Source organism: Salvelinus fontinalis, chromosome 12 (genome assembly GCF_029448725.1).
Source record: "Salvelinus fontinalis isolate EN_2023a chromosome 12, ASM2944872v1, whole genome shotgun sequence".
Classification (NCBI taxonomy): Eukaryota; Metazoa; Chordata; class Actinopteri; order Salmoniformes; family Salmonidae; genus Salvelinus; species Salvelinus fontinalis.
The window spans coordinates 37080783-37103667 of NC_074676.1; the positions used below are offsets into that span (position 1 = coordinate 37080783).

The 22885-nt window shown below is 44.1% G+C and overlaps 1 protein-coding gene across 4 annotated transcripts in view; it reads right to left on the minus strand.

Annotated features, from left to right (window-relative positions):
- Positions 1-1868: 1868 nt before the first annotated feature.
- Positions 1869-22885, minus strand: part of LOC129867301 (zinc finger RNA-binding protein-like) — a 33727-nt gene continuing 12710 nt past the window's right edge. The window contains exons 3-19 of one of the 4 annotated variants that reach the window (XM_055940611.1): positions 22750-22864; positions 22277-22486; positions 20265-20563; positions 19839-20024; positions 19059-19278; positions 18752-18906; positions 18531-18650; positions 17951-18096; positions 11271-11400; positions 10898-11121; positions 10546-10717; positions 9333-9507; positions 6426-6514; positions 6153-6248; positions 5909-6020; positions 4525-4622; positions 1869-3654 (exon numbers count right to left, since the gene is read on the minus strand). In XM_055940611.1, the coding sequence (XP_055796586.1) occupies positions 3481-3654; positions 4525-4622; positions 5909-6020; positions 6153-6248; positions 6426-6514; positions 9333-9507; positions 10546-10717; positions 10898-11121; positions 11271-11400; positions 17951-18096; positions 18531-18650; positions 18752-18906; positions 19059-19278; positions 19839-20024; positions 20265-20563; positions 22277-22486; positions 22750-22864 (2721 nt within the window). In that variant the 3' untranslated portion in view covers positions 1869-3480. Of the gene's footprint in view, positions 3655-4524; positions 4623-5908; positions 6021-6152; positions 6249-6425; positions 6539-9332; positions 9508-10545; positions 10718-10897; positions 11122-11270; positions 11401-17914; positions 18097-18530; positions 18651-18751; positions 18907-19058; positions 19279-19838; positions 20025-20264; positions 20564-22276; positions 22487-22749; positions 22865-22885 lie in introns of all 4 variants that reach the window. The other 3 variants (XM_055940609.1, XM_055940608.1, XM_055940607.1) reach the window with 3 other exon arrangements.

The following is a 22885-nucleotide window of genomic DNA, read 5'->3' on the forward strand; positions in this document are numbered from 1 at the left end:
AACAAACTATAGTTTTGGCAAGTCGGTTAGGACATCTACTTTGTGCATGTCAAGTAATTTTTACAACAATTGTTGACAGAGATTATTTCACTTATAATTCACTGTATCAGTATTCCAGTGGGTCAGAAGTTTACATACACTAAGTTGACTGTGCCTTTAAACAGCTCGGAAAATTCCATAAAATGTCATGGCTTTAGATCACAGGTGTCAAACTCATTCCACGGGGGGCCGAGTGTCTGCGGGTTTTCGCTCCTCCCTTATACTTGATTGATGAATTAACATCACTAATTAGTTAGGAACTCCCCACACCTGGTTTTCTAGGGTTTTATTGAAAGGAAAAAACAAAAACCTGCAGACACTAGGCCCTCCGTGGAATGAGTTTGACACCCTTGCTTTAGATGCTTCTGATAGGCTAACTGACATAATGAGTCAATTGGAGGTGTACCTGTGGATGTATTTCAAGGCCTACCTTCAAACTCAGTGCCTCTTTGCTTGACCTCATGGGAAAATCTAAAGAAATCAGCCAAGACCTCAGGAAATGTTTTTGTAGACCTCCACAAGTCTGGTTCATCCTTGGGAGCAATTTCCAAAACACCTGAAGGTTCCACGTTCATCTGTACAGACAATAGTACGCAAGTATAAACACCGTGGGACCACGCAGCCGTCACACGGCTCAGGAAGGAGACGCATTCTGTCTCCTAGAGATGAACATACTTTGGTGCGAAAAGATCAAATCAATCCCAGAACAACAGCAAAGGACCTTGTGAAGATGCTGGGGAAACAGTTACAAAAGTATCTATATCCACAGTAAAATTAGTCCTTTATCGACATAACCTGAAAGGCCACTCAGCAAGGAAGAAGCCACTGCTCCAAAACCACAATAAAAAAGCCAGACTACGGTTTGCAACTGCACATAGGGACAAAGATTGTACTTTTTGGAGAAATGTCCTCTGGTCTGATGAACCAAAAATAGAATTGTTTGGCCATAATGACCATCGTTATGTTTGGAGGAAAAGGGGGGAGGCTTGCAAGCCGAAGAACACCATCCCAACCGTGAAGCACGGGGGTGGCAGCATCACGTTGTGGGGGTGCTTTGCTGCAAGAGAAATTGGTGCACTTCACAAAATAGATGGCATCATAAGGCAGGAAAATGTGAATATATTGAAGCAACATCTCAAGACATCAGTCAGGAAGTTAAAGCTTGGTGGCAAATGGGTCTTCCAAATGGACAATGACCCCAATCATACTTCCAAAGTTTTGGCAAAATGGCTTAAGGACAACAAAGTCCAGGTATTGGAGTGGCCATCACAAAGCCCTGACCTCAAACCCATAGAAAATGTGTAGGCAGAACTGAAAAAGTGTGTGCGAGCGAGGAGGCCTACAAACCTGACTCAGTTACACCAGCTCTGTCAGGAGGAATGGGCCAAAATTCACCTAACTTATTGTGGGAAGCTTGTGGAAGGCTAACCGAAACGTATGACCAAAGTTAAAAACAATTTAAAAGGCAATGCTACCAAACACTAATTGAGTCTATGTAAACTTCTGACCCACTGGGAATGTGACGAAAGTAATAAAAGCTGAAATATATCATTCTCTACTATTATTCTGACATTTAATAGTCTTAAAATAAGGTGGTGATCCTAACAGGGAATTATTACTAGGATTAAATGTCAGGAATTGTGAAAAACTGAGTTTAAATGGATTTGGCTACGGTGTAAGTAACCTTCCAATTTCAACTATATGTAAAGCGCTTTGGTTTGTCTAGAAAAGCGCTATGTAAATCCAATCAATTAATTATATGAAGTCTCCAAACACACTCCACAAAAGACAGATTTTTAAATGCAAAGAATATGGCTGCATATAATAACTCATTTCATAAGATCTTTATTCTCATAGCATGCTAGACAGACTGTGCAACATAGGAGCTATCTGTCAACTCCTCTTACACAAAACATATTCTATAACCCAGTGATTTCCTTAAAAGCGTTTTGTGGTGCAATCAATCACATCTTCAAAAATGCAGATTTTCTTCTTTTCAGGTGTCTGACAAATTTATAGACATCTTTAGACTACACAGAGAGATTGCTTTTCAAAGCGCTGTTTTCAGAGTGTTTCTTTACAGCTTTAGCATTTTATTTGTCATTGCCTGCAGTTTTGGCACAATGAACTGTACATTTTTAAAACTTACTTTAATGTACTCATGTCTGTCTTTAAGGGGGGCTGAACTTGGTTTCAAGTCTCATTAGGAAATGCGACAGAACGGTTTCGGAGGCGTGCTTTGATGTGGGTTACTCGTCTGTGTTTGAACATGGGAAGTATTTGTACTTTTACTATGCCAAAACAGTACAGTTACATTCACTCACCCTTCTAGATAACTTGAAACAGTCTAACCATGTCTAGCTAGCAAGTTAGCCAACTTCTTTCACCAAGTCGCTTCAGCCGCCTAGTGTGCAACTGTGGCAAAGTTGGGTTGACTTTGGATAGCCTGTCTGTGGAGCTAGTTAGGGACTGTCAATAAATTACACAATGTAAATGAGACAATAACTTCATATTGCACACCTGTTCTCTTTAAATTCTTTCAATATTTGTATATTCATTTCTAAAATGTATAGTTGGTTTGATGTTAAGTCATTGAAATTTGGAGCTATTGATATTTTTAAATGTTGTCCCATGTACATGGTGTAATTTACCGATGGTCCCTAACTAACCCCATAGCGATATCAAATGACAAACCAAATTGACCATGGGCATTACGATCTGGTCCTGTGCAGCTGCGCTCTGAAGTGATGATTACTTGGGTACTGCCAGCTGTGGGCAGGATGAAAATAAACCCAATATATGCACCTAAATGAGTAGCTCCTACAGTCTTCAGTATATGATAACTGGCCTGTACAATAAAGGATTAAATCTTCTCTTCAATAAGAAACGCAGGGGGGAAAAGTCCTTACTGTACATACAAAACAATGTAAGGAACAGTGGTTGGTACAGGTACTGTAAATGGGAGGGCTTCAGAAGTTGAGTGGGCAAATATTCTGGAAATGGAATGATGCAATCATTTAGCCTGGTTCCAGATCAGTATGTGCTTTAGCAAACTCCTCTGATGATTGTTGTCATGAAGCACATACAGATCTGGGAGCAGGCTATCAGTCATTAGCTCCTAGAAACCTCAGTAAGTCAGTCTGACATTAAAGCCAATTTTCAGCACAATTTTAAGAGTAAATCATCTTTACCTTTCCCCTCCCATTCCCTCTAGGGGAGACATAAATGTTGCGACTTGGTGAAAGAACAACTAAGTCAGTTATATTCATATAGATTCTGAAAATGAAAAATAAATGTAAAGGATGTACCATTCTGCCAGTATAGACTACTAACCTGCTCTAGCCTGGGTGCTGATATGTTTCTGTTTTACTCTATCATTCTCATGCCAACATTAGAAGCAAAACCAGATGGCCATCCAAGCTAACACTGCTCTGTCAGAGATCAAGCATCCACCTCTTCTGAATCCTCCTTCTTGTCTTTCTTGACCTCCCCCTCTCCCGTCTCGCTCCCGTCCCGTCTGCGCTTGCGGTTCCGAGCGCTGGCCTTGGACGCCGGCAGGGAGTCCATCCCCAGAACCTTATGGATCTGACGGAACGCCAGCAGTCGTAGAGCATGCTGGAATCAGAGACGAGAGGAGGATCAGTGGACTTCAAACACATTCCATTGTCACACATATCAATGGGTAAAAATCAAAGACGAATGGAGTGTAATTAGAGCTAGCATAATAACTAGGGGTTTAAGTTAGATGGATATGAGTGTACAAAACCTTAAGAACACCTGCTCTTTCCATGACAGACTGACCAAGTGAATCCAGGTCAACGCTATGATCCCTTGATTGATGTCACTTGTTAAATCCACTTCAAATCAGTGTAGATTAAGGGGAGGAGACAGGTTAAAGAAAGATTTTTAAGCCTGGAGACAATTGAGACAAGAATTGTGTGTGCCATTCAGAGGGTGAATAGGCAAGACTAATGTAAGTGCCTTTGAACAGAGTATGTTAGTAGGTGCCAGGTGCAGCGGTTTGTGTCAAAAACTGCAACGCTGTTGGGTTTTTCATGCTGAACAGTTTCCCATGTGTATCAAGAATGGTCCACCACCCAAAGGACATCCAGCCAACTTAACACAACTGTGTGAAGCATTAGAGTTAACATGGGACAGCATCCCTGTGGAACATTTGACACCTTGTAGAGTCCATGCCCTGACGAATTGAGGCTGTTCTGAGGGCAAAAGCGCAAGAGGGTGCAACTCAATTTTAGAACTGATCTCAGTGAGATTATCCTTTCAGTCTCAAAGAAACATAGGGGGTTTAAAGGTTGTGTGTACACACACACACACACACCACACACACCGTATCCATGATTTCTTTACAAAAATTCATATTCAATGTATTCTGTACGCAGCAGTTTCCCAGTCTAAGATGGTAGACCACCAAATGTTAAAGTTGATTATACCAATCACATGGTGAGTGTGGGGTAGTGAGTGTACCTGTGCGCTGGCAGTAATGTCTTCCCTGGCTTGTTTGGTCATGCTCCCCAGAACATCGGTTTGGTGTTTCTCACAGGGGTCCAGCAGCCCAGGACCATCTAAGAAAGAGGAACACAAAATCAGTACACACACACAGATTTGTTTAACACTTTTTTGGTTAATAAATGATTCCATATGTGTTATTTCATAGTTTTGATGTCTTCACTATTATTCTACAATGTAGAAAATAGTAAATATAGCCTCCCGGGTGGCGCAGTGGTCTAGGGCACTGCATCGCAGTGCTAACTGCGCCACCAGAGTCTCTGGGTTCGCGCCCAGGCTCTGTCGCAGCCGGCCGCGACCGGGAGGTCCGTGGGGCGACGCACAATTGGCATAGCGTCGTCCGGGGTAGGGAGGGTTTGGCCGGTAGGGATATCCTTGTCTCATCGCGCTCCAGCGACTCCTGTGGCGTGCCGGGCGCAGTGTGCGCCAACCAAGGGGGCCGGGTACACGGTGTTTCCTCCGACACATTGGTGCGGCTGGCTTCCGGGTTGGAGGCGCGCTGTGTTAAGAAGCAGTACGGCTGGTTGGGTTGTGCTTCGGAGGACGCATGGCTTTCGACCTTCGTCTCTCCCGAGCCCCTACGGGAGTTGTAGCGATGAGACAAGGTAGTAATTACTAGCGATTGGATACCACGAAAAATTGGGGAGAAAATGGGATATAAAAAAATAAAATAAAAATAAAAAAAATAAAAAATAAAATAGTAAATATAAAGAAAAACTCTGGAATGAGTAGGTGTCCAAACTTTTGACTGGTACTCTGTGTGTGTGTGTGTGTGTGTGTGTGTGTGTGTGTGTGTGTGTGTGTGTGTGTGAGATATCTCTATCACACTCACACATCCTACTGCCACATTATTTAGATTGTTCCACTCACTGCTTACATACCACCTCTTTGTACAACTTACTTCATGTTCAGAGCTATGTTTACTGCTGACAAAGCACACTGTACAGTGCAAACCGCAAGTTTCCCCTTGGACCCTGAATGACCAGTGGAAAGCACTAGAGAACAAAGGTGCTCCAGGTGGGTCAAAACAGAGCTACAGTAGATGTTACATTTCTTTTACATTTGTAATTTAGCAGACGTTCTTATCCGGAGCAACTTCCAGTAGTGCATACATTTTCGTACTGGTCCCCTGGGGGTATCGAACCCACAACCCTGGCATTGCAAGCGCCATGCTCTACCAACTGAGCCACACGAGATCAATGTGATGTGGGGGTGATTCCACCCTGGCCTAACTAATAGATGTGGGTGAACCTGGCCTAACTAATAGATGTGGGTGAACATGGCCTAACTAATAGATGTGGGGTGATCCCACCCTGCCTAACTAATACTAAAACTCCCTCACCTGGCAGTAGGATGCCAGTAGCGATACATTCCAGGACCCTACGCATGGCTTCCCCTGGGCTGAGGGGCCCTGTGGCACTGCTGATGGCCTTCTCTACCAGCAGCTCCATAGCCTGAACACGGGGAAAGGACACACACACACACACACACACACCACGTAAGACACAATTCACACAATCGAAAACATAAATTATCATCAACTAGATTCCTTAGAAAAGCTGAACACTGAGACAGAACATCCTCACCCAGGATGGCATCTTGCCCCAGGTTGGCACTCGCTGGCAAAGATCCCGTAACACTCGAATGATGATCACACAGGACTGAAGACCATTGGCACGAGCCTGTAGATGCCACACACCTGTTACTGTACAGTGTTACACAGAGGCTAGCCTGGAGTACTTTGGAGTTAGCCTGAGTCCCAGATCAGTTTGTGCCGTTTGGCCAACTCCATTGCTGTCATCGTCACAATCCGGGACTCCATCTACTTTGAAGTGATCCATTGTACATATTGTCTTTACCTGGAACCACTTGGCGTGTCTCAGAGCAGCTAGGTATTCCAGGCACTTGTTCTGGTTCAGAACATCAGCAGGGTCTTTCTCAGGCACCCCTAGAGTAGGAGAGAAAGGACACACTGTCTCATTGATTACTGATCGATCACTCATATGACTGTCCAGCAGTACCACCTACAGTACTGTTTCACATAAGATTTATGGCCTGGTAATAACAACAGAGAGATATTTCAATATGTTTTAAGTGATTGCATTGGGTGTGTTGATTAAAAAAAGATGACAAACAGAATAATTCAACAAAATTATTATGTCAGACTGTCTTCCCACAAATCGTTTCCATGGTAAGACAATGTGCCTACAATGCAGTCAAGTTGGGAACTCAAGGAATTCTGATTTGGGACTTGATGTTCTTAATGCATCCATTGTCATCTCATACTATTTATCAATAGACAGACATATTAAACTGAATAGACATATGGAATGCCAAATGGTAACTTCTTAGTAATTTCACAAGATAAGCTACAGTAAGCAGTACCATGGGGCTTTCCATACTTCCATGTTCCTAGAGACTGTTGTGGCAAAAGTGGTAGACATTACCGCAGGGGTGGACAAACTACAGCCCGTGGGCAGGAACTGGCCAACGAGCCTATTCAACCCTGCCCGAGGGAGGTTTGAGTAAAAAATGTTGTGTGTGTGAGTGTGGGGGGGGGATTATTTGGGAGAAGAACCAAAAAAAAAACACTAAAAGAGAGAGAAAGTAAGTAGAAATTACAAAAGTTGTGTCACTTAAAAATGTACTTGTTTTTGAAAGAAAAGCAAATTTTTGGACCATTAAAATAACATCAAATTGATCAGAAATAACCATAAAACTTCATTAAATAGTACCCGCAAAACACCAGTCTCAACGTCAACAGTGAAGAGGCGACTCCGGGATGCTGGCCTTCTAGGCAAAGTTCCTCTGCCCAGTGTTCTTTTGCCCATCTTAATCTTTTCATTGGCCAGTCTGAGATATGGCTTTTTCTTTGCATCTCTGCCTAGAAGACCAGCATCCCGGAGTCACCTCTTCACTGTTGACGTTGAGACTGGTGTTTTGCGGGTACTATTTAATGAAGCTGCCAGTTGAGGACTTGTGAGGTGTCTGTTACTCAAACTACACACTAATGTACTTGTCCTCTTGCTCAGTTGTGCACCGAGGCCTCCCACTCCTCTTTCTACTCTGGTTAGAGCCAGTTTGCGCTGTTCTGCGAAGGGGGTAGTACACAGCGCTGTACCAGATCTTCAGTTTCTTGGCACTTTCTCGCATGGAATAGCCTTCATTCCTCAGAACAAGAATAGACTGACGAGTTTCAGAAGAAAGTGCTTTGTTTCTGGCCATTTTGAGCCTGTAATCGAACCCACAAATGCTGATGCTCCAGATACTCAACTAGTCTAAAGAAGGCCAGTTGTATTGCTTCTTTAAAATCAGAACATTTTCCAGCTGTGCTAACATAATTGCAAAAGGGTTTTCTAATGATCAATTAGCCTTTTAAAATTATAAACTTGGATTAGCTAACACAACGTGCCATTGGAACACAGGAGTGATGGTTGTTGATGATGGCCCTCTGTACGCCCATGTAGATATTCCATATATATATATTTTTTTTTTTATCAGCCGTTTCCAGCTACAATTTACAACATTAACAATGTCTACACTGTATTTCTGATCAATTTGCTGTTATTTTAAATGGACAACAAAAAAAGTGTTTATTTAAAAAACAAGGACATTTCTAAGTGACCCAAACTTTTGAACGGTAGTATATATTTGAAATAACTGCCATTTTTCAGGCCCGTAATTGCTTTTGACAAACAATTCGGTCCGTAAAATAATCTGCGTAGCCCTCCACAAAATTTGGTAATCCCAATGTTGCCCTTCAGCAAAAAACATTGCCCACCCCTGCGTTAGATCCTCTGGTACAGGGGGATATACATGTACATACTGTATGGTTGTCTAGGCCTGCTGATACAGGCAGACACACTGATCAACAAACACAAACACAACTTAAGCAATGGGAAATATAATTTGTTTTCCAAGTAGTGTATACAGTAATAGAAAAAGGTGAAATCAGCTCAAATAGGTGAGGGAGTGTTTTACATCTCACAATGGTTCTAAGAGTGTGCTGCACTGCATTGCAGCTTAATCTATTCATAAATCTTGTCCCAACATTAATAGAGACTATTGTGTGGGGTAGAATTACACTCCAACACCTTGTCAATCAATACTTTGATAATGCCGTTTCAGTTTGCAGGCATGAGAGATGCTAGTGTCGGAAGGCCATGGGACCTTGTGAAATCCAATTTGTAAGTCGCTCTGGATAAGAGCGTCTGCTAAATGACTTAAATGTAAATGTAAAATCCCTTAGCAACTATTGACCAATTACATGACAGAAATAGACATGGCAATCAATGGTAACAAAATAATGTCATTATTTAATTTCAGAAAAGTGTTAAATGCACCCTTAACCCTGGGCATCATCTTCACATTGCTCAGTACTTCCATTGTTGTCATGGTTTCATAGGGCCTATCTGGGCATGTTCAGAGAAACATACACAAAAACCCTAATGGCATAGAAAGGTCGGAGAGCCCGGCTTTAGATTTCCATATTAGACAAAGGAAAGTGAAAAACAACTGGACTACTGGAACTACAAATAATGGATAAATTAAGACAAGAGACAGAAACAAAATGGTGAGTCAATTCACTTCATATCATCGGTGTCCGGGATGGGAGAAACAAAAGTATTATTCTACGATATCTACCACATTTGGATGAAATAGTCATTATGTGCTTGGTTAAAAAGTCCCATTTTAGTTTTTTTTGTTCAGCTTGAGGTTTGGAAGACACAGTGCATTTATTGGACTGAAAGCTTGGCTTCTCTAACCTTTCTCAGCCGCTTTGTCTCCTGCCTTTTCCTCCTTGTCAGGGGCAGGGTCCTCCCTCATCAGTGGCGAGGTTAGAGAGATGGTGACCTGCATTTTTGGCTCCTTGCTCGAAAAAATCACGATGTTGGCTTCCTCAGGGTGAGCCTTCACTTCATACTGATCTTCAGAAAATGGCTGCCGGTTAAAAGGACACTGGATTACTCACTACAGAGGAGGGGGTTATCTTTATGGACTGGGGGGCAGGGGGGATTAGTTTGATAGGGCACTGGATTAATGTGTTTGGCCCCAGATACTCAAATAATTTCTCAATAGCTGCATTTAGCTTTTAAAAAGGCCAATTTAGATAACCTTGTGCAGTTGTGGACAAATGCAGAATTACTTTTTAAAAATTAGACAGTAATTGTCAATACATGGCCAGAAATGTTGTTTTTAAGCAATGGCTTTATGTAACCTTAGGGGAGTACATTTTAACTATAGCCCCACTCTCTCTGTAGGGTTCAGGTGTCATAACCAGGCAGTGGCACTAAAGATCAGTCAAATGCACTACTAATGAAACACTTATTGTAGCAGAACTTCAGGAGGGAGGAAGGAAATGCAACACTCACACCACAAGTTTAATCTACACCTGGGCTCAACAAGTATTTGTTTTCTTCAAATGCTTTGAACATTTAATTGAACCTGCTTGGAGTGCCAGACGTGCAGAATTTGCACTTGTATTTTTATTTTTTTACTATTTCATTGTTTCCATTGTGCCAGACAAGCTCATAGCTCAATCAAGCGCAGCCAAAGTATTTGAATGAAAACAAGTACTTTAAGCCAAATCTGTTTGGTATAGGTCCTCTCCTTAACTGTTTCGTCTTGAATAGCCTTGATGTCCATCTGTATCCACTCTCCTTTAATAATTAATGATACAGTGTGATCTTCCAATTAGTTCCTCCTCCAGTGTTGGTGCCGATTTCTTTCACTTTAGCCCTGATGACAACCTCACGACATGAAGTCAAGAGTTGTGGTTCGTATTTAAAATGATCAGATTTCCTCTGTTGTGACACTTTGCCTAACAAATATGATTGGGGGGGGGGCTGCTTATAAGGGTTGATGTGATTAATATTTCTGGTGTGAAGTCCAACTGCATGTAGAAAATCCCACCATCTCATAAACAGTGGATCCCAAAAGATAGTGGTTCCACTAAAGGAAAGCTGACTGTGGTCTTACCGCCATTTCTTTGGGCAGCTGCTCAGCGATGTCCTTCAGCAGAGAGAGGGTGGGCTTCTTGGCAGCCAGCAGAATGAGCTCCACGTTCCTATCCCCATGGAGCAGCAGGCCCTTGGCCAGGATGCCCACCCTCATCACCCCCTTCAGCATACGGGCCGCCTGGTTGTCCGGTCTATACACCAGGGATCAGAGGACCAGCAGGGATGAGTAAAGAAAAAGCTACAGATCAGGCTACATGCCCATGGCCCACACAACGAGGGGTCAGCGTTACAGAACATTCAAGTATAAATGTGTTGTATAGAACATTGTGTGAATGATGTACTGCACAAGTACAGACCCATACAGCTCTTACCCTTTCTCTCCAGCATCAGCCTCTGGAGCAGCCTCTGGAGCAGCCTCTGGAGCAGCCGACGGAGGCTCTTTCTCCAGCAGGGAGACAGATACCAGTTTGAGGGCTCTCTCAGTGTGGGAGACGATCCTCTGCACCGCCTGCAGCTCCTCCTCCACAGGGTAGATGGTGGAGTGTTTGGCCATGATGTGGCGGTCGTCTGGGGAGTCCGGCCGACGCATAGGTTGCTAAGGGGAGAAGAGCTCAATAAAACCAGGTGCCCTCTTAAAACTAGCCACTTCTGGAAACAAACGGAAAAGCTAAAACACCAGTTTTTTACTCTAGTGATCAAGTTCATGTAAATCGAGCAATGACAGATTGAATCATTGATTCTCACCAGTAGGGGGGGAACTGGCATGCCGGGCCGGCTCATGAGCGGAGGGGGGGCCATCATGTGCCTCTGCTCCCCCCAGTACAACTGCTGCTCCTCCTCCCTCCTCCTCCAGTACATGCCCTCCTCATAGCGGCTGGCAGAGGACACACATACAGAACAGGATTATTAAATATTCTGACTGGGTAGATTTTTCTGCTGAGATACCCGTCTCTGTCAGGTGAAAATGCTGATCAGGAGATAAGGAAACGTCTTTGAGACAGTTGGAAAGCAGTTTGCAAGATTATGCAGGGGGAAATCAAGAGAACTTCTTGATCAACAGAAAGCAAATTAAAGACTCCTTTTTCAATCTGCGTATTCCCTCAAATCTCAGTTGTCCTGAGTCTGCACAGAACTGTCAGGACCTAGAATCAATGGAGAGACTCAAGTTTTTAAATCCTTTATCTATTGGACACATTCACAAAAATAGTTATGGCCTCTAAACCCTCAAGCTGCATAGTGGACCCTATTCCAACGAAACTAATGAAAGAGCTACTTCCGGTGCTTGGCCAGCCTATGTTGAACATAATAAATGGCTCCCTATCCTCCGAATGTGTACCGAATTCAATAAAAGTGGCAGTAATAAAGCCCCTATTGGAAAAGCCGAACCTTGACCTGATTTTTTAAATATTTTAAAAAAAATACTAAAATAACTATTAAAAATACAAATCTGCCTATGTCAAATCTCCCATTCCTCTCAAAATTTGTAGAAAAATCTGTAGGACGGCAGTGAGTTGCTGGTTTCCTGGAGTTTTTTCTACAAATAATGTATAGGAAAGGCTTCAGTCATGTTTCAGACCCCATCATAGTACTGAGACTACACTCGTGAAGGTGGTAAATTACCATTTAATGGTGTCAGACCAAGGCTCTGCATCGGTCCTCATGCTCCTAGACCTTAGTGCTGCTTTTGACAACATCGTTCACTAAATTATTTTGGAGAGATTGGAAACCCTAATTGGTCTACAAGGACAAATTCTTGCCTGGTTAGATCTTATCTGTCGAAAATATATCAGTTTGTCTCCATGGATGGCTTGTCTTCTGACAAATCAATTGTTAGTTTCGGTATTCCTCAAGGTTACGTTTTAGGACCACACAAATATTATATACAGTGGGGAGAACAAGTATTTGATACACTGCCGATTTTGCAGGTTTTCCTACTTACAAAGCATGTAGAGGTCTGTAATTTTTATCATAGGTACACTTCAACTGTGAGAGACGGAATCTAAAACAAAAATCCAGAAAATCACATTGTATGATTTTTAAGTAATTAATTTGCATTTTATTGCACTGTATATACACACACAGCTGAAGTCGGAGTTTACATACACCTTAGCCAAATACATTTAGTTTGTCACAATTCCTGACATTTAATCCTAGTAGAAATTGCCTGTCTTAGGTCAGTTAGGATCACCACTTTATTTTAAGAATGTGAAATGTCAGAATTATTTATGTCAAGCATGTCAAGCAAAGAGGCACTGAGTTTGAAGGTAGGCCTTGAAATACAAACACAGGTACACCTCCAATTGGCTCAAATTATGTCAATTAGCCTATCATAACCTTTTAAAGCCATGACATTTTCTTGAATATTCCAAGCTGTTTAAAGGCACAGTCAACTTAGTGTTTGTAAACTACTGATCCACTGGAATTGTGATAGAGTGAATTATAAATTAAATAATCTGTCTGTAAACAATTGTTGGAAAAATTACTTGTGTCATGCACAAAGTAGAGGTCCTAAGTGATTTGCCAAAACTATAGTTTGGTAACAAGAAATTTGTGGAGTGGTTGAAAAACGAGTTTTAATGACTCCAACCTAAGTGTATGTAAACTTCCGACTTCAACTGTACACACACACTACCTCTCTTGATGATGTCATCTTTAACTGCTATGCAGATGACACACAGCTGTACATTTCAATGAAACATGGTGAAGCCCCAAAATAGTCTACCTTGAAAGCCTGCGTTTCAGACATAAGGAAGTGGATGGCGGCAAATGTTCTACTTTTAAACTCGGACAAAACAGAGATGCTAGTTCTAGGTCCCATGAAACAAAGAGATCTTCTGTTGGATCTGACAATTAATCTTGATGGTTGTACAGTCGTCTCAAGTAAAACTGAAGGACCTCGGCATTATTCTGGACCCTGATCTCTGCTTTGAAGAACATATCAAGAATATTATCAAGAAAAGCTTTTTCTTCATAACATCGCAAAAAATCTGAAACTTTTTGTCCAAAAATGCAGAAAAGCTAATTCACGCTTTTGTCACTTCTAGATTAGACTACTGCAATGCTCTAATCTCGTCTACCTGGACAACCCTAAAACCATAAACAACCTCATAGATGTCATCCTAACTAACTCGCCCTCCAAATACACCTCTGCTGTTTTCAATCAAGATCTCAGCAATCACTGCCTCATTGCCTGCGTCCGGAATGGGTCCGCGGTCAAACAACCACCCCTCATCACTGTCAAAAGCACCCTAAAACATTTCAGCGAGCAGGCCTTTCTAATCGACCTGGCCCGGGTATCCTGGAAGGATATTGACATTCTGTCAATACAGGATGCCTAGTTATTTTTAAAATGTGCTTTCCTCACCATCTTAAATAAGCATGCCCCTTTCAAAAAATGTAGAACTAAGAACAGATATAGCCCTTGGTTCACATTAAGACCTGACTGCCCTCGACCAGCACAAAAACATCCTGTGGCGTTCTGCATTAGCATCGAATAGCCCCCGAGATATGCAACTTTTCAGGGAAGTTCGGAACCAATATACACAGGCAGTTAGGAAAGCAAAGGTTAGCTTTTTCAAACAGAAATTTGCATCCTGTAGCACAAACTCCAAAAAGTTCTGGGACACTGTAAAGTCCATGGAGAATAAGAGCACCTCCTCCCAGCTGCCCACTGCACTGAGGCTAGGAAACACTGTCACCACCGATAAATCTACAATAGAGAATTTCAATAAGCATTTGTCTACGGCTGGCCATGCTTTCCACCTGGCTACCTCTACCCCAGTCAATAGTTCTGCACCCCTCACAGCAACTTTCCCAAGCCTCCCCCATTTTTCCTTCACCCAAATCCAGATAGCTGATGTTCTGCAAAATCTGGACCCCTACAAATCAGCTGGGCTAGACAATATGGACCCTCTTAAATTATCTGCAGCAATTGTTGCAACCCCTATTACTAGCATGTTCAACCTCTCTTTTGTATTGTCTGAGATCCCTAAAGACTAGAAATCTGCCGCGGTCATCCCCCTCTTCAAAGGGGGAGACACACTAGACCCAAACTGTTACAGACCTATATCTATCCTACCCTGCCTATCTAAAGTCTTCAAAAGCCAAGTTAACAAACAGATCACCGACCATATCGAATCCCACCGTACCTTCTCCGCCATGCAATCTGGTTTCCGAGCTGGTCATGGGTGCACCTCAGCCACGCCCAAGGTCCTAAATGATATCATAACTGCCATCGATAAAAAACAATACTGTGCAGCCGTCTTCATCGACCTGGCCAAGGCTTTCGACTCTGTCAATCACCACATTCTTATCGGCAGACTCAACAGCCGTGGCTTCTCAAATTACTGCCTCGTCTGGTTCACCAACTACTTCTCAGATAGAGTTCAGTGTGTCAAATCGGAGAGCCTGTTGTCCGGACCTCTAGCAGTCTATGGGGGTGCCACAGGGTTCGATTCTCGGGCCGACTCTCTTCTCTGTATATCGGGCCAACTCTCTTCTCGGGCCGACTCTCTTCTCTGCTGCTGGTGATTCTCTGATACACCTCTACGCAGACGACACCATTCTGTATACTTCTGGCCCTTCTTTGGATACTGTGTTAACAAACCTCCAGACGATCTTCAATGCCATACAACACTCCTTCCGTGGCCTCCAACTGCTCTTTAATGCAAGTAAAACTAAATGCCTGCTCTTCAACCGATTGCTGCTCGTACCCGCCCGCCCGTCTAGCATCACTACTCTGGACGGTTCTGACTTAGAACATATGGACAACTACCTAGGTGTCTGGTTAGACTGTAAACTCTCTTTCCAGACTCACATTAAGCATCTCCAATCCAAAATTAAATCTAGAATCGGCTTCCTATTTCGAAACAAAGAATCCTTCACTCATGCTGCCAAACATACCCTCGTAAAACTGACTATCCTACCGATCTTTAACTCACAAAATAGCCTCCAACACTCTCCTCAGCAAATTGGATGTAGTCTATCACAGCGCCATCCGTTTTGTCACCAAAGCTCCAAATACTACCTACCACTGCGACCTGTACGCTCTCATTGGCTGGCCCTCGCTTCATATTCGTCGCCAAACCCACTGGCTCCAGGCCATCTATAAGTCTTTGCTAGGTAAAGCCCTGCCTTATCTCAGCTCACTGGTCACCATAGCAGCACCCACACGTAGCGCGCGCTCCAGTAGGTATATTTCACTGGTCATCCCCAAAGCCAGCTCCTCCTCTGGCCGCCTTTTCTTCCAGTTCTCTGCTGCCAATGACTGAAACGATTTGCAAAAATCACTGAAGCTGGAGACACATATCTCCCTCACTAACTTTAAGCATCAGCTGTCAGAGCAGCTTACTGATCATTGTACCTGTACACAGCCCATCTGTAAATAGCCCACCCAACTACCTCATCCCCATATTGTTATTTATTTTTTGCTCCTTTGCACCCCAGTATCTCTACTTGCACATTCATCTTCTGCGCATCTATCACTCCAGTGTTTAATTGCTAAATTGTAATTATTTTGCCACTATGGCCAATTTATTGCCTTACCTCCCTAATCTTACTACATTTGCACACACTGTACGTTTGTTTATCCCATGTGTAACTCTGTGTCGCACTGATTTGCTTTATCTTGGCCAGGTCGCAGTTGTAGATGAGAACAAGTTCTCAACTGGCCTACCTGGTTAATAAAGTTGAAAAAAAATATGAAAAAAAATAAAGCACTAAATAAAGTTGAGTTAGTGTGAAAGCCTCTTACGGATCGGCCCGTTCACATTGACTCGGTACCAATAGCCCCTGTATATAGCCTAGTTATTGTTATGGAATTGTCTTGTGTTACTTTTGGATATAAAAAAAAAAAGAAGTTTATTTAGTAAATATTTTCTTAACTCTATTTATTGAACTGCATTGTTGGTTAAGGGCTCGTAAGTAAGCACTTCACGGTAAGGTGAAGTGCATACACCTGTTGTATTCGGCGCATGTGACAAATACAATTTGATGATTGAGTGTAGTCTGGCCCAGGGGTGCGAAGGTGAACGGCAAGGCACTGCCTCTAACCATATTACGGCAGCGAAGTCACTGGCTTACTAGTGCTCTTCCATGCCGTCCCTAGGTGTGTCACTTGAGGGGGTTGAGTCACTGACGTAATCTTCCTGTCCGGTTTTGTGCCCTCTCAGGCTCGTGCGTTGGAGGAGATCTTCGTGGGCTATACTCAGCCTTGTCTCAGGGTAGTAAGTTTGTGGTTTGTTGATATCCCTCTAGTGGTGTGGGGGCTCTGCTTTGGCAAAGTGGGTGGGGTTATATCCTGCCTGGTTGGCCCTGTCTGGGGGTATCGTCGGACGGGGCCACAGTGTCCTTCAACCCCCCGTCTCAGCCTCCAGTATCTCCAGCCGCAATAGTCTATGTACCGGAGGGCTAGGGTCAGTCTGGTACATCTGGTGTAATTGTCCTGTCTTATCTGGTGTCCTGTGTGAATTTAAGTATGCTCCCTCTAATTCTCTCTCTCCCTCCAGAGGACCGTAGCCCTAGGACCATGCCTCAGAACTACCTGCCTGATGACTCCTGGCTGTCCCCAGTCCACCTGGCCGTGCTGCTGCTCCAGTTTCAACTGTTCTGCCTGCGGCTATGGAACCCTGACCTGTTCACCGGACGTGCTACCTTGTCCCTGACCTGAGGTTTTGACTATCGCACCTGCTGTCTCGATCTCTGAATTCTCGGCTATGAAAAGCCAACTGACATTTACTCCGGAGGTACTGACCTGTTGCACTCTCTACAACCACTGATTATTATTTGACCCTGCTAGTCATCTATGAACGTTTGAACATCTTGAAGAACAATCTGGCCTTAATGACCATATACTCTTATAATCTCCACCCGGAACAACCACCCCTCAGAGCCTGGTTCCTCTCTAGGTTCCTGCCTTTCTAAGGAGTTTTTCCTAGCCACCGTGCTTCTACATATGCATTGCTTGCTGTTTGGGGTTTTAGGCTGAGTTTCTGTACAGCACTTTGACATCTGCTGACGTAAAAAGTGCTTTATAAATACATTGAGTTCTCATCACGTTAGATGTTGCAGGCATTCTATTAATATATTAGGAGAAAAGGTACTGAAAAGGGAAACAGGCATAATAAGATAAACATCTCTATTACTGAAGAAGGCAGGGGATTCCCCTTTTGGTTGAACCACAGTGTGACAGCGTGGGCTGCAAAACTGCATGGAGAATTTACCCAGCACCCACAAGCAGGGTTCCCCTGTCTGCCTTCCTCTGACATCATCAGCAAGAAACATAGGAAGAATGACTAAGCACAGCTCAAACCTTAACCCCAAATGGATGAGTCTAGGATTTGGGGAGGGTAAGCTTGATCCTAGATCTGTGCCTAAGCAAGGGCTCTGACCTCATCTCTGTGTGCCAGCTGCCGTCTGGCTCTGACCTCATCTCCAAGTGCCAGCGCTGCTCGTCATCCCGCTGTCTCTTCAGCACAGCCTTCTGCTTCTGTTTCCTCAGTTTGCCCTCTTGCAGCTTCCTGGCCCGATTACTGGGCTTGATCTCCACCGGCAGCTCTGGGTTCACCTTCTTCTACAGAAGGGGATGGAAGGGATAGTAAACAATGTCAAGAGCTGTCATACATACATACACACACACATACATACATACCACACACCCAGTGAGTGAGTAGCAGGCTCTCCAACTGAGAGGTAGGCCTATAGCCATCATCCAAATAAATAATTATATGATGTGTCAAGGTATACCTAATTCAACAGATGACCAAATTACAAGGGGGCTACAGGACATCAAGCAATGTCTACATCCTGCCTAAATAAATTCTGCCATCTAGTGGCGCTAGTTTTGCAGTAACTTGACATTATTGCTCGTACAACAGGTCACAGGGTTCAATGCCTAAGTTACAGTCAATTAATTTTGGCAGTACAATAAGTGCATTGTAGTACGTAGCTGCTAGCTCTAGAAACATCTTGCGAAAAGATAGTACTATATACGATGCATTTTCTTACCTTGTACTGCAGCCGGTGCCTGCGTCCCTTCAGGTGCATGTCTTTAGCATTGGGGTCATTGAAACTGCATTCACAGAGTTTACAGTGGAAGCGAATTACCTTCCCATCATCATTACGCACCTGAGGAAAAAAATGTAAACTTGCATTACAACATACCTTAGTATCTTTAACAACATGGTTAGTGAATCAATGAAATAAATAAGAAATAAATTAACTCCTACCTCCTCCACATAGTCATGTCCTACAGGCTGGACGTTGCCCTGCCTCCTCACTCCGTCCCCGTCCTCATCGTCACTCGTGGTCTCACTCTTTGACACTGTTGCTGACTGCTTGGCCTCATTCTCCTTGGCTACTGGAGGGGTGGCCGGCTTGTTGGCTGTCAAGAGAAAGGCCAAATATAAGTATGGAGCATTTTTGCATTGTAGTTTGAGTCTAAAATTAATGCTTAAATTAAACACTATTGGTTTATTCTGTCAGCACAGATATCATAATTCCAACTAATAAACACTGATTCCTTGGAAGACTTACCAAGGAGGGTTATTTTGGGTGCGACTGGCTTCTTCACAGGTGCTGGGGCCTTGGTGGCGTTTACGACCACTAGTTTGGGTGGCGCTACCGGGTCAGTTGCCGTAACAATGATAGGGGTTGTCTTCCCAGCTGTCGACGTTGAGATAATTGGAGCATTGTTCACTAAAACAGGCTCAGTTGAAGGTATAGGTTTGCCTAGTTTGGTGTGGAGCTTCACCACCTACACAGCGTTAAGAGGGAGAGAAATAAAACTAAGGCATGGACGATACCAGTATCGCAATATTTTTTCCATGGCAAAAACGAAAACACGAAGGAGACCAAACTCTTTGGTCCTTTAAAAACCTGCTGTATGTAAAATATTGTGCTATAGCTTGGAAAAGAAATCTGGGTGACAACATGATGTTTGTTTCCAACATTAGGGCTGTTCTCCTAAAGAAGTTAAATCTGCTTTGTGTTTTGTTTCCTTACCACGATACTAACGAGTATCGTGATACTAGTATCGTCCCCGGCCCTAAATAAAACATCATAATACATTGTGAGGTGGACTCCCTGAAAAACATTGGCAACTGTTACGGAGTGGGCTATACTGGCTAAATAAAATAAAAAGTAACAACAAAATGGATGTCGCATAAATACCTGATTAAAAAGTGTTATACTAAAAGACATACCAACGTGTGACTGTCACAGACCTGATCTAGACAAATTAGCTAGCTAAACGGTGCATCAATTGGCTAGCTAGTTGCCTGATGTTACTTCTCCTGTCAGTGCAGCTGTGCTGACCTTCTGGTGCTTGGCCCCTCGGATATGGGCAGCGTACGCGTCTACGCCAGTGCAGGCAATGTCACATAGTTCACAGCGTAGCTGAGTCTGAATCCCCCGGGGCCCGTTGCTCCCCCCCGCGCTGCCAGACTTCAGAGCTGCATCCTTCTTCTTGTGCTTCTGGCCCTCGAGGTGCTCTCGATACGTCTGCAGAGAAAACAATTCAACAACAGTTAATTCAACTTATCTACAAAAGCAAACCTTCTACCACAACAACAACAAAAACTGTACATCCTGTGTTGCTACAGTATGTCTCCTCTTAGGCACTTTGCATGTTTAACTGTTGTATGTTAAAATACTGTATATTCATTTGACTCTAAAGTGCTTATGTACATTGCCAACAAATAACCTGTCCCTCATAATGCATCATCCACAAAGCACCGCTACCTGCGGTCCAGCACAGCTGATCTTGCAGATGTCGCAGTAGTGCAGCTGGGGTTGCTTGGGCGGCCCTTTCGGCTTCTGAAGCTTGTTCTGGTGGAACATGGGCTTCTTGTAGGCGTTGACCGTGGGAGCGGTCACCATGTTGCTGCCCGCGTTGCTCCAGGAGGAGCTGGTGAGCTGCTTGGGAGGCGGATGGGACTGCTGGGGGGGCGGCTGGGGCTGAGGAGGAGGAAGCTGGGCAGGCTGGTAGTACGAGGGGGTTGAAGTGTAACCACTTGAATCATAGGTAGAGTAGCTGACGCCTGAGGGGTAAACAAATGGAGAGTTGAGACGGGGCAGAAGGTGAGGGGGGGGGGGGGGGGGGGGGGGTCACACTGTAAAAACATACGCTGTGACAAATATATACACTGCTCAAAAAAATAAAGGGAACACTTAAACAACACAATGTAACTCCAAGTCAATCACACTTCTGTGAAATCAAACTGTCCACTTAGGAAGCAACACTGATTGACAATAAATTTCACATGCTGTTGTGCAAATGGAATAGACAAAAGGTGGAAATTATAGGCAATTAGCAAGACACCCCCAATAAAGGAGTGGTTCTGCAGGTGGTGACCACAGACCACTTCTCAGTTCCTATGCTTCCTGGCTGATGTTTTGGTAACTTTTGAATGCTGGCGGTGCTTTCACTCTAGTGGTAGCATGAGACGGAGTCTACAACCCACACAAGTGGCTCAGGTAGTGCAGCTCATCCAGGATGGCACATCAATGCAAGCTGTGGCAAGAAGGTTTGCTGTGTCTGTCAGCGTAGTGTCCAGAGCATGGAGGCGCTACCAGGAGACAGGCCAGTACATCAGGAGATGTGGAGGAGGCCGTAGGAGGGCAACAACACAGCAGCAGGACCGCTATCTCCGCCTTTGTGCAAGGAGGAGCACGAGGAGCACTGCCAGAGCCCTGCAAAATGACCTCCAGCAGGCCACAATTGTGCATGTGTCTGCTCAAACGGTCAGAAACAGACTCCATGAGGGTGGTATGAGGGCCCGACGTCCACAGGTGGGGGTTGTGCTTACAGCCCAACACCGTGCAGGACGTTTGGCATTTGCCTGAGAACACCAAGATTGGCAAATTCGCCACTGGCGCCCTGTGCTCTTCACAGATGAAAGCAGGTTCACACTGAGCACGTGACAGAGTCTGGAGACGCCGTGGAGAACGTTCTGCTGCCTGCAACATCCTCCAGCATGACCGGTTTGGCGGTGGGTCAGTCATGGTGTGGGGTGGCATTTCTTTGGGGGGGCCGCACAGCCCTCCATGTGCTCGCCAGAGGTAGCCTGACTGCCATTAGGTACCGAGATGAGATCCTCAGACCCCTTGTGAGACCATATGCTGGTGCGGTTGGCCCTGGGTTCCTCCTAATGCAAGACAATGCTAGACCTCATGTGGCTGGAGTGTGTCAAAGCAGTTCCTGCAAGAGGAAGGCATTGATGCTATCGACTGGCCCGCCCGTTCCCCAGACCTGAATCCAATTGAGCACATCTGGGACAACATGTCTCGCTCCATCCACCAACAGACTGTCCAGGAGTTGGCGGATGCTTTAGTCCAGGTCTGGGAGGAGATCCCTCAGGAGACCATCCGCCACCTCATCAGGAGCATGCCCAGGCGTTGTAGGGAGGTCATACAGGCACGTGGAGGCCACACACACTACTGAGCCTCATTTTGACTTGTTTTAAGGACATTACATCAAAGTTGGATCAGCCTGTAGTGTGGTTTTCCACTTTAATTTTGTGTGACTCCAAATCCAGACCTCCATGGGTTGATAAATTTGATTTCCATTGATCATTTTTGTGTGATTTTGTTGTCAGCACATTCAACTATGTAAAGAAAAAAGTATTTAATAAGAATGTTTCATTCATTCAGATCTAGGATGTGTTATTTTAGTGTTCCCTTTATTTTTTTGAGCAGTGTATATTTCACAAAGGTTGATTCTTGGCTGTGTGGGGATAAGCTCTTGTTCTTACCAGAGTATGTGCCAGCTGTGGAGCTGAAGGACGAGCAGGGGGTGTAAGACGAGATGGGGGGCTGCTGTACACTGGTGGACACTGGGTAGATGTTGTAGCTGGTGGACACTGAGCTGGCAGGGGCCAGAGGCTTTAAAGTTGTGACATGCCTCTGTGGTGGTGGTGGCTGGCTGTATACTGTGCTGACTGGACTGTAGCCACTCTTCACGCCTACAGGGAAGGAAACCATCACAGAGTGTTGTTTAACAGGCTTGGCTCCAATTCAACGATACTCAATACACTGGCTTTTGTAGTACACCAGCAGCCAAGTTATTTTGCACAGTGTAGGTGTTTAAACGAATAGTGTATAACACAGTAAAAACAATGTACTGTCAGATGAGAGAACATTTCAAATGAATTAGTGGCTTTTGTATTAGAGTGTTATGACTGTTTGTGTGCGATTATGCGTGGGAAGAAGGTTGGCAATGACTCACCTGTCTGGTAGTAAGCTTCTGTTGGTGTCCGCTGGGCTGGAGCTATACTCGTCTGGTAGTACTGCTTAGTCTCATAACTAGTGGCTGGAGGCAGGCGTCCGTAACTGTAGTTATCCTGAAAGGTTGTTTTACAGCA